At 41.4% G+C, this 12193-nt stretch overlaps 2 protein-coding genes across 4 annotated transcripts in view; both read right to left on the minus strand.

Annotated features, from left to right (window-relative positions):
* Positions 1–9151, minus strand: part of enpp2 (ectonucleotide pyrophosphatase/phosphodiesterase 2) — a 40440-nt gene extending 31289 nt beyond the window's left edge. For both annotated transcript variants that reach the window (XM_050047709.1, XM_050047708.1), the window contains exons 1-2: positions 9069–9151; positions 8164–8269 (exon numbers count right to left, since the gene is read on the minus strand). In XM_050047709.1, coding sequence (XP_049903666.1) covers positions 8164–8269; positions 9069–9086 — 124 coding nt within the window. In that variant the 5' untranslated portion in view covers positions 9087–9151. The remainder of the gene's footprint in view (positions 1–8163; positions 8270–9068) is intronic.
* An 801-nt stretch (positions 9152–9952) lies between these two features.
* Positions 9953–12193, minus strand: part of taf2 (TAF2 RNA polymerase II, TATA box binding protein (TBP)-associated factor) — a 35331-nt gene continuing 33090 nt past the window's right edge. For both annotated transcript variants that reach the window (XM_050047705.1, XM_050047704.1), the window contains exons 25-27: positions 12027–12191; positions 11731–11833; positions 9953–11628 (exon numbers count right to left, since the gene is read on the minus strand). In XM_050047705.1, the coding sequence (XP_049903662.1) occupies positions 11330–11628; positions 11731–11833; positions 12027–12191 (567 nt within the window). In that variant the 3' untranslated portion in view covers positions 9953–11329. The remainder of the gene's footprint in view (positions 11629–11730; positions 11834–12026; positions 12192–12193) is intronic.

Raw genomic sequence — 12193 nt, forward strand, 5'->3', positions numbered from 1 at the left:
ATGTAGTGAACATAATATAGTGTCACTACATTGAAGCAAGCTAAGCTACGTAAAAATGGCAAAAGTAGCTTGCCACTTGCAAAGCCTTTTCTCAGTGATAATCAAACGAATAGGCAGGCAAAAAGTTGAACTGTCTATTATGAAATAACAGACTTAAATTAAAACTTTCTTCTGTTTTTTTTGTTTGTTTTTTTTACTTCAAAGACTGCCTGACATTTGAACATGTCCTCCAATAACACGACATCAGTCGGCCTATTGCTCTCTCTCTTTTTCTCTCCTCTTCTGACTTAATGCATTTCTCTGTCTTGGCCTCTTTCAGTAAGCTATCTGTCTAATAAAACCATGATAAATAATAGACAGTAATATAAACAATAAAAATAACAGACCTAAATTAAAACTTTTCTTTTTTCGGGACATTAGAACATGAACATGTCCTGCAAATACCATGTGACCTCAATATGTCTCCTCTCTTCCTACTTAATTCTGTTCTCTGTCTCTAAGCTCTTTTCTCTGCACTTGTTGTGTCTATTTCTCTAGTGTCCACTGCAAATCCACCAAATATATACAGTCTATGGGCAAGACTCGAGAGACGCGTCAATAAGTGCAATGTAGCCAATCACAGACAGAGTGGGATGGGTCCTACAAAGAAATGCCATTTAATGAAAGATTAGTGTGTGATGTCATACGTAAATGCTCCCCTCGTCTACATGCCTCGGTGTGGCGCTGTTATCAGTCACATTACTTGTCCTCAGTTTCATTATCCTTATTTTATCCAGACCTCCGCAGAAAAAAAGTCTGCTGCATTTCAGAGCATTTCCTAGGAAAAAGGGCTTGCAACTTTTGTAGACGCAACCGCAGTACTCAATTAACTAATCAACTTCACTACTGAAAAACTATTTGACTCAGAAAATAGTGACGTTACCACCACGCTACTGAGAAATTTGTTAAGTAAGTAAAGTCGCTACTTGTAGTGACGCTGCTGCCCAACACTTTCTGCATGGTGATACAGGTGTAATTCAGTAGGAAGAAATAGTTCCCACATGATACCGCTCACAACAAGGTCGGTGGAGTACCTCGAGAATCTGGGTCATGATTTCTAGAGAGAGACCTGTCAGTTGAGTTTTTTTAAATGTATTGTTTGGCGCTTTGAGCACCACAAGCTGAGTGCCATCTAGTTCTATTTTATTGGAGAGAAGGCAGACATCTTTATAGCTGATATCTCCAACACTCTGCAACTCACACCAAAACAATCCAGATTGATAAATAGTACTACAGGTAAGAGGAAAAATATGTTTTTTTTTATTTGAACTTTCCCTTTAGGCCCTTTGTTTGATGTATGATCAATGATTATAAATCTCTTAGACATGTCAGAGCCATAGGCCATCTTTTTCTACAATAGTGAAATGGTATGGAGCTGATTCATACTCTATTGAAATGCTTTTTAATTTATGCTATTTATTTATTTTAGTTAGTTTTTTGTTTGTAGCACCTGACAAAACTAAAAAGCACACTTGACTTTCATAGCTTGTGAATCCCATTAGCAGAGAGATATCATGGGTCAGAGGCACACGTTCACTGTGACTTTAAACTACAGTCCCTGATTTTTGGTTTAGCCCCCAATGGTGCCCACAAATACCACTGTCGTTGAACTCAACACCTTTTCACAGTTCCAAAACATTAAGAGTGAGCTGGGAGGACATTTTGGCTCTTGGCCAGTGGGGGCAATAACACAATACTGTATATTGTCCAAAAAGTGAATGAATGGCTGCACTGTCCAAATGTCTTTAAAGTCAACCTGCAGTCATAGATACTGTATGACTACAATATACTACTTGGTCAAAAACAACGTGGTTGGCAAACTAAAAATTAACAATAAACAATTCAATTTATTGAATAATAATTGATAATAACTTCTAATATATGTGACCAAAGGTCTGCAAGCCATGTGGCAAACTAAACAGTTAGCCTACTAAACTTTAAAACATCTTCTGGGACCCAAACTGTGGTAATTCTATCTCACTGTGGGGACAGGTTTAACTGAAACACAATAATGCTCTTTTCCACTCAGGTCCCAAAGGACGGTGGCCCCGTATGGAACCCAACCCACATTGTGAGTACCCCCTGGCTTAACTGAAGACATCCTGGAGATCTGAGAGTGAACTTATTGCCACATTTCTAACAACGTGCTCCTTGTCCTCTAACTCGTGAAAAAAACAACCTTACTCACAGAGAAAACCAGAGGATGCCAACAGGAGTTCTTCAACACACATTTGTGTGCTTCTGTGTGGACATACTGTATGTGCGTGTGTGTGTGTTTTTGCAAGTACACGTGCATGTGCCAATGTACTCTATGTGAAGGAACTGAGGTGTTACACTTCAAATTATTTATGCTGCCCAGCTAGCTGGCACAGTAGTGGAGACTCAGAGCGTGGTACAGCATCAATACCCTCTTTGCTATAAGACTCACTCCGGCTCTGTGGTAATGAGTGTGGACTGCAGGTCAAAGGTGAACACTGTGGATGTCTTTTTATTTCAGCCTGCTAGAGCACATACAATGTCCTCTTGGCTCCATGAGTGTGAACTTGAGCTCTGCTCGTGAATACATTTATTTGGAGAAACAGAACAAGGGAAATGGTGGAGTGGAGTGTGTGCGGAGAGTATTAGGGTAAGAGAAAATGACAAGGCAAAAGCATAGACTGCGTAAATAATAGACGTAGCTATCATGATGCCACCTCATGGTTTGTGGACTGCTGTTTTGAAGCCCTCAATTCAGCATTTTGGCTGTTGCCATCATGTTTTTGTTTTTTTTTGGAGCCAGAGGTGACCATATTTCATTTCATTTCATTTCTTTATTTGTTCCGATCATGGCAATATTCAAAATCATCAACTAAAACATATTCCATGACCGAAAAGGAGTAGGAAGAAGAAAATCTTATTTTATTTTATTTTTTATTTGGATGGACAGTTGAAGCTGTGGCTGTAAATATGTTTATTTCTGCTGTGAAGTTGGGCATTTTAACATGTGGGTCTATGGGGAGTAACTGGCTTCTGGAGCCAGCCTCAAGTGGCCATTCAAGGAACTGCAGTTTTTGGCACTTCCTCATTGGCTTCATTTCTCAGCCTCAATTGGGAAAAAGCCATCCGGGGTGCAGAACAAAAACAAGAAGACAAAATCTGCACATACCATATTCTCTTATTGTTTATTTATTATTATTGTTTGTTGGCTAAGTTGTTTATTTGTGTTGATTTTTCATTAGCGCTTGCTCTTGTTAGTGATAAATACAATAACTCTAGAAGATAATTGTTATAGTAATTCAATGTCAGGAGAATACCTAATGCCAACGTCAGTTTGTTATAGAATATTAACAACAAATGACGTTTGATATTTTGCTGTTTTTGAGTTGTGCTGTTAAGTAATCTAAATCTGGCGTCTTCCAAACGTCTCATGCCAACATCACGTTGACCAGCCCTGTCTCCTAGAAATTCGGATTCTATACAACAAAATACCTTTTGAGGGAAACGTTATGCCAACCACATTCCGTTTTCTATTGACATAATAAGGAAATGTTGTTAATTGACATTCTCTAACCTTAACCAAAGTCCTTTTGTTGCCTAAACCTAAGAAAGGAATCTGGTTGTGAACCTGAAGATCTGGTGCCAAGGTTCTGCACTTTGTACACCCGCCATCCTCCCCAACCAACTCCCTCCGAAGCCTACATGGTACATGAATGCAGAGTTATTACCTGACAGAAATGTTCTCTGTACGCATAATCCAGGCAGTGATTACACTGCCACAAGAACGTACTTGAACGTTCTATTCAAGTATCCCAGCAAGTCATGACAGTGACACATTGAGCCAGCGTGAACAATAGTAGGATCCTTAAAATAAAACAGATAAATGGAATGTGGCCATCATTCATTTCTGTGAAAAGGGCCTATGTTCTCCACTGAGAATGGCCTGTTCCATTTAAGTCAAGACAAACCAGGTAAAAGTCAAAGGTGGTGCAGGATTTCTTCCTCACCCTGACTGGTGTGCTGCTAATGATCAGAAATACTGTATTGATCTCTGAAGGGAAACTGTCGGCAGCAGTGTGCTTGGTGCTGCCACTATAGGCTGGTTGGTTTCATCTGTTTAAATAGCAGAGAGCTTTCTGATCAGAGTAAGTAAATCCTGCTATAAAGAACTTACACTGACAAAGACTGACTGAGGCAGATTGCTTGCCATCTGGTGAGTTTGAATTTTTGACTTTGTTCAAGTAACAAACTTCATGAGGTGAGTTATTCAAATGTCCAGGTTCAGGCAGATGAATATGAAGAACTGTGATGTGTCGAATGACATCCCTGCCCCGGGGCTGGGTTATCAAGAAGTGATCCGAAATGGAAAAGATCTGATTATGTGTTTTGAATGACCAAATACGGCAAATTTGCTTTTAATAAGTTATGTATCTTTACATGTTAGGCACTTCATTGTTCTTTCATTAAGCTGGGTGTCCTTTTACTTAACACGTCAAATATACAGCTTTAATTTGAAGGAGTACACTGATGATAAGGACCAAAGCATTTACTGAAAACAAGTTTACTCAGATTCAGGGGAGACTCGTGGGTACCCATAGAACCCATTTCATTCACATATCCAAAGCTGAGAGTTCAAGGAACCGATTTGAAAATGGCCATGCCAGTTGTTACCTTGCAAAAATTTTCTTAACTTTGGAGCGTTATGAATCCCCTCTCCAGCAAACTATACCGACATAGCTGATATTAACAAATGCCTTAGGTTGTCTAGTTTCACAGCCTAAACAAGAATTACCACCTTACGGGTGTATGCCTCCACAAACCTGTCTAGTTGCAATTACTGTTTGTGTCTGTGAAAACATGGATGCTTCACACACATCTTCCCCCTGACAGCACAGAAGATCTATACAATCAGCACAGTTTCAAGGTGGGCAGCCAAGATTAGGGTCGTCAATTTAGTATCTGACCAAATGTCTCCCCTTCTGTTCCTGAGTTATGACATTGATTAATAGCCAGAAACATACTCTTGTAGAGCATTGTAGCGTCACAGTGATGTTCATCTTAGAGGATGAATTTCTGAGATTTGTGAGGTCGCAGTGAACTTTGACTACCAAACTTTTATCATTTCATTGTTGAGTCCAAGTGGGCGCTTCAGCCAAATTTGAGGAAATTCCCTCAAGGTGTTTTTGAGGTACTGCATTCGCGAGAATAAGACATACACAAGGTCACAGTGACCTTGACCTTTGACCACCAATTTCTAATCAGTTCATTTTTAAGTCCAAGTCGGCCGTCAAGGCATTCTTGAGATACTGCGCACTAGAGAATGCAATGGATGAGGTCACAGAGACCTTGACCTTTGGCCTATGACAACGAAGTTCATCCTTGACTCATAGTGGATGTTTGTGCCAAATTTGAAGAAATCCATTCCAGGTGTTTTTGAGATACCCCGTTCATGAGAATGAGATGGATTCAAAGACACAGTGACCTTGATCTTCGACCTTTGACCACCAAAATCTACTCAGTTCATCACTGGGTCCAAGTGAACATTTGTGCCGAATTTAAAGAAATGTGTACTGATGGGCTAATGAATGGACGGACGGACGGACAGACGGATGGACAACCTGAACAGATAATGCCTCCGGCCACAGCTATCACCAGCACAGAGGCATAAAAAAAGAGTGTGCCATAGTATCAGCCTTCACTTATTTTCGACGGAACGCGGGAGCAGCAATTGTACGGCTCCCTTTTGGGGGCACCGCTGTACAGAAGCCAGAACCAAATTAATTCAATATGAAATACCTTATAGATATTATTATTATTTAACTAACCCCCTATAGGACACAATACAGTGGGTCCAATTAAAGACAATTTATGTTGGAAATGTAAAATAGAACAAGGTACACACATGCATGCACAACGGGAATGTCCAAGGGTACATAGGTGAATGGTTAGCATGTGAGCTGCCCAGATGACCAAATTATGTCTCCTCTGGGACGAAACTATTGCGGTTGAGTAAATTCGCATTCAGAGCACTAATAACTGGCTTAGTAAGTTGTGCCTGGCTGATTCTAAGATGTTAGAAAGAGCCTCACACTCCTACACTCCTATATCAGTGTCTGTTCGGTTACCCCCCTGTGTTCTGTGTTGATTTGTTTTATTGTCATTAGATATTCTTCTATAAAATTAAGCAAAAATTTGAATTATAAAATAGTATATTGTGATTTGAAAAATTAAGTTGACAGAGTAAAGAATTTTTTTTCCATTTTTATGAAAATTGGAGCTTCAATCTGTTTACTCACTGATTCAGTCTAATGACGAACTGATGAACTGTTATGAAGCTGTAAACAACTTGAGATACCAGCCTGATGAAGATTAAGATAACCCTAAACCTTTGGTAAATAAAGTGTGGTATATTGAAGAACATTTGTGCCATGTGTTTTGATTTTCTTGTAAATCTACACTCATGGTGTCCACAAATGCATTTTTCCCCAAATTCTTCTGATGCAAAAATGCTGCAAAAACATACAGCAACAAAATTCCAGCACAGACTGCAGCCGCCGCCTGTTGCTATGACAATCTACGGCACAGTGAAGCAAGCTCTGCCTCCTCATGCCGACAGGGTTTGAGAATGTGGAGCAGAAAATGAGCTCCAATGCTCTCTTAATATTGACTCAAAGTAGAGCAACACAAACACACTCTCTCTCTTCAAAAAAACACGCGGGCTGCCCAATCCCAACCTCGCAGGGTCACAGTGATCCGTTGTAGCCTCCACCTACCCACCACCACCACCACCACCACCACCATCATATACTCTCTGCTCGCTCATTTCATATGCACTGGCAGACACTTCATATAGAACATAACCCAGCAAATAAAGTGAGCAGGAGACATTCCTCTGGAGCTGCAGTTGCTGGTGTGGAAAGTTAGTTCTCATCTAATTGCATGTTGTTCATTAGGGGAGTGATCTGGGAGACAGCCGGGGGTGGACGTGTGTCACTCCGGCTAACTAGGGTGACTGATTGCACTTGAAGCTCACATAGGGTTCAAGATTTACTCTGCTCTAAAAAAAACAGAAGTTGTTTTCTGCGTGTGTCTTGGACTTGGAGCGTAGCTTTAGGCATGTCCTACCCACACTTGGCCAAGATACATTAATGCAGATCCAAAATACACTTTGCTGCGCCTGTGCCGAGCCACTTTGGCAACGGAATTAAAGTGTGTGACTTTTTCTCTGGTTTGCTGAACACAGTTCTGAGAGGCTTTCACATGAGCTCAATGCACAGTTGCATTGTACTTGCTGATTAGACACACAGTGCTTGTAGTGTGGAGATGCAGGGCTGCAATTAACAATTATTTTCATCACTGATTTATCATAGTTTGTTTTCAGATTAATCTGTTAGCACATAAAATGGCAGAAAATTGTGAAAGTTTGTCTATTACAGTTTCTTTGAGGCCAATGTCCTATCTTATCCCAAACAATACCAAACCCAAAGATATTCAATTACAAAAGTCTTACGTGGTATTAAACCGAATATCTTTGCGTTTTGGACGCGTTAGTTGAACAAAATAAATAATCTGAAGCTGTCATCTTGGACTTTAGGAAACTGGAATGGGCTTTTTACACTATTGTTGACATTGCTTTTTATCATGTGCAATTTCAGAGCTCTAGAAATGATTACAATGTTACAGCCTTTCAGGGGAAATCACTGTTTAGTTCAACTCCCCACAGCTCAGACCGAAGCACCCTGTGATCAGGAGTCACAAGTACACATTTCATTGTATTGACGGGTCTTGAGCCACTGAGGTATATCACATAAGGCATTCCTGTATAAAAGGAAATACTCTTTCTGCTCAAATGATATCACACCAAAGAAAAAGGACAGATTCCCATGTTCCCACTTGACTCTGTGAAATCTTTCCATAATCTGACAGACAGTCCAGGCGCTCTACTCACTTACTGATTTTTGTAGGATTTTTTTCTCCTGCCTATTATCCACAAGGAAGCCATCGGTCAAAAACAGCCACCCTGAGGGTGGGAGAGATTCAGTCCTTTTTTTTTCAAGGCCACCTCAGTTGTGTGAGTGCTTGCCAGCTCAGGGTCAAGCAGTTCAAAGATGTTCTCTATGTTTCCTGTAACAAGGCCAGCGTACTCACACTCTGTCCTGGCTGACGTCCCGTCCTCTCCTGAGCGTCTGGGCCGGTCGTAGACAAATCCTGAGCACACATCAGTGCCACACAGGACTGACAGGATCCAAACAAGCTGAGACAACGACAACACATCTGACATTAGCCATTTGTATAACTGCTGCATGAACTAATCAAAGCTCGTGAGGTCTATTTTCCATTAGAGAGTCAACAACAAAACAGAAATGACAGACACAACAGCCTCTCATCAGACTATATACTTCTTAAAAAGTAGAAGTCAGTTCTTCCCTGCAAATGACACACACTTTTTGTGTGTTTTGCTTGGCTTTACATTTGCTGTGATTATTGCTAAATGCTTCAAAATGTGTTGTATTTCTCTCCTTATTTGCTATATTAAAAAAAATAAACAGTCCTGGAGGCTGAGCCTTCTGTGGAGCACTGGCTGCTCTATAATGAATTCTCAACTTTATATTTTCAATTTTTTTGTGAAGCATTAAAGCCAAAAAATGTGGACAGACCAAATCACAGCTTCACATAACTCTTCCTTTATTGTAATTGGTCGAACACAGGTCATACTAAAGTATTTTGTCGATGACCTAACAAGATGGTGTGGAGTTTAGTTCAAAGTGAATACGGACCACCCGCATCCGCATAACAATCGCCTTTGATGGTTTGGCGGATCTACAGTTGTTGTGCAAATGCTTAGCAGCGGAAATGAAAGCGGAAAGAAGAGCATTCTTGCAAAAGCTAGGAAAAAAAACAGGAATATGCCCTTTCAGCCACAATGAACAACGCAAACTACCAAAGATATACGGTTAAATGAACGCGTAATTACGCACGGATTTACGCACAGTGATGTCAGTACACTGGAGTGAACTAAAACTAAAACTTGTAGACATGGAGTCTTACCGTACCAGTTTGTGAAGCAACATGTTCCTCTGTCGGGCTGAGCGTGTCCTGTGCTGTAGGTCGGAGAGTGAGTGATGCTGACTCCGAAACCGAGGGACCACCGGAGAGGAGGACCGTTGAAGAGAGCAGGAGGGAGGAGGCAGGGAGGGGGGAGGTGACTGAGAAGAGCGGACAGGACTCTTATTGGTGTTGGGTTGGAGGAGGGCTCTGCTCAGCCACGATTCAGATGATACGGGGAGAGCAAAGAGGGAAAGATGAGTGGGGGGAATGCAGTTCGCAGCTCGGGCCAGGAGCAGAGATTTACCAGCTCCTCAGATCTGCCACAGCATCTTTACACATGTAATGTTGCCATCATATATGACATTCATTCTGTGTCTTTGGTTTCCACACTTGCGTACTCCCACACTTCAGCTACCCGCCAGTAAAATGAATTAAATGCCTTTATACCAGCACTTCAATAACCATCAGACACCCAGTGTCCTTTGGCAAGTGCCTGATGTAGCCTACTGTATCCGTGAGGAGCATATTTGTTTGAATCAATGCTAAAATGACCCTTATAAAATAATATGAAAGAATACTAATGAAGTAAATTTATAAAGGTAGAACAAACAAACAGCTTAAAACAGAGTCTCTGCTGTCAGTGAGACATTATGTCCTCAGTCCTTACCCTTTCTTTTATTGATAGAGGGATTTCTTCAAGAGGAATACTGGTGCTGGGGTTCCTTTTTTATCTAAGATTAAATGAGATAAGAGACAAGTGACAAACACAATCTAACCATGGACACACAAAAATTATTAGTCTTCCATGTAGCTCACAAGTTGCTGCAGCCAATTTTTCACAAAGGCATCAATACATTTTGCTTTTAGCACAAACATTTTAAGAAACTGCTAATTGTATTCAATTTATTTAAAAAAACATTAAATCAACAGTTAACAAAAATTACAATGTAGAAAACATTAGGCTCATGTTCCTAAGTGAAGCATCTTTAATTTTCCATAGAGCTTGTAAAAGCTACTCAAACTGTTATTTCTCTTTCCTCTACATGTTGGTCGGTACATTTGTGAAATCAATATTGTGTTACAGCTTTGAGCACATTATTGTGTTTAACAAAGAATCAACCTTGTATTTAAAACACCTGATCAACAGTTTGTAATCCCAAGAAGGGAATCCACAACCATCAGGGACAATCTCATATCACACTGGAGATCACAGGATAATAACAAGTACTAATGGGAATAAATGCTGACAGGGACTATTTAAGCAGAGTCAAGAGCCTTAACATGAATGTTCTGATTCTGTCTTTTATTGTTTTACTTAGGAAAGGCAAGATGGACTTGGGAGGCAGATTGAATAGGAAAACCGTTTTTTAACACTTGACCCCTCTGGTTATCTAAATGGGGCATGTTGAATTCTGCATGTTCTTTTCATTGTTTAAAACCACCTAATCAAACAAAGGGATACAGTGCCAGAGAAAACCCAGCCATAATTGCCTCTGTGGAGCTGGATTCAATCTAGTTAAAACATTCATGAACACAAAATGTATCTTTTATTGTCAATGATGACAGAGGGGAAACAAAAAATTATATATTTTTTTAAAAACACTAGTATTACTTGAGTTTCAATTGTACAGTATAAACTGTACAGGAAATTCCTCTGTTTAATTTCCATCTGTGAGCAAACAGGGAAATGTCATTTGCAGGATGTTAAAGACACCGGAGGCCCAGTCCACACAGAATGGTTTGATCCACACCACGATCAATCATACACCCCCTCAGAAGCCACTCATTGAATGCTGGAATTGAGCTGTGGGGATGAGGCGCACCAGAGTGGTGTCTATGGGGGGGCTGTCTGAGGTTGGCTGGGACTGTATTTGCCTGCTTGTGGAGAGAGGTGTATGTGGTTGCATGCCTCAGACAGATTGGAAGCGGTGTCAAAAGTCCACAAACTCCTGCAGGCTGTGTGTGCGGTGTGTGAGGATACAAGGACGCCTCAGGAGGGTTTCCTTTAATGACACTGCAGCCTCAGTTCAAAATTCTGTTTCCTCTCAGAAGCCAACACGGTCTGCTGTTTCTGCTGAGGAATCGACTGCTGCCGTTATCTGAGGATTACAATTACAGTCTCCCTGTATGATAATACTACTGTGCAATGAATGTTTGGAACTAAATATGTTTTGCCACTTTGTGTCTCCATGCTCACAGGGTTGCAAGCCTGCTGCTAAGTGGATGTTACCCTGACTGAACCAAAAGCAAACTCTCCTCTAGATGTTCAGTCAGACAGAGAGGGTGAGCGCAGGGACCTGCCGCTGGCCGGGCTGTTGCTGTAGGCGTGGGAGTTGTCCCTCTCTCTGTCCTTCTCCTTGTCCTTGCTTTCATGTTTGTGCTTATGCTTGTGTTTGTGCTTGTGCTTCTTCTTCTTTTTCTTGTGCTCATGGTGGTGGTGGTGATGGTGGTGGCCATGTTCACCGCTGTGTTTGGAGGACGAGCAGGTGGTCTCTTTGGAGAAGGACGGCACGGGTGTGGCAGGCATGGAGAGCATGGACTGTTCGACTGACGGTGGCTCTTTACCTACGGAGAGAAAGAGGACAGGTGTGGGTGTGTGTTAGCAGGTCATGTGTATTTTTATTTATTTTTCAGAATGATGTAAGAAATGTGTGTGTGTGTGCTCACCTGGAGTAGAGGGTCTCTCTAACAGGTTGAGATGATGGTGAATGAAGGCCTGACTATCATGAACCGTCTCCATATCAATATCTTCGTCTTCCATTGTGTTGAACTGCAGATTAACACCAATAACAGATCATCAATATTTCAGAGTCTTTAAAGAGATAATATTGTGACAGAATATCCCAGATGTAAGTAAGACAGAAGCACATAGCCTGAATGAAACAAGAGACAAACAGAGTACGAAAGACGGTCCCATGTATGTGGGCAGTCCCATGCAAAGCGCAGGAGCAGAGATGAGTTACCCTGATCTTGAAGCGCCCTCCTCTTCCATCATCGTCCTGCTGCTGCAGTACCTGTCCTGGCTCTGGAGGGGAGCCCAGCGGGGTCTCAGCCTTCCTCTTCAGGCCCTGAGGGGGCTGGCCCACCCCGCACACCCCCAGTGAAATAGGATCTGGCTCTTCATCCACCT

The sequence above is a fragment of the Epinephelus moara genome, chromosome 6 (assembly GCF_006386435.1).
Source record: "Epinephelus moara isolate mb chromosome 6, YSFRI_EMoa_1.0, whole genome shotgun sequence".
In the NCBI taxonomy this organism is placed as follows: Eukaryota; Metazoa; Chordata; class Actinopteri; order Perciformes; family Serranidae; genus Epinephelus; species Epinephelus moara.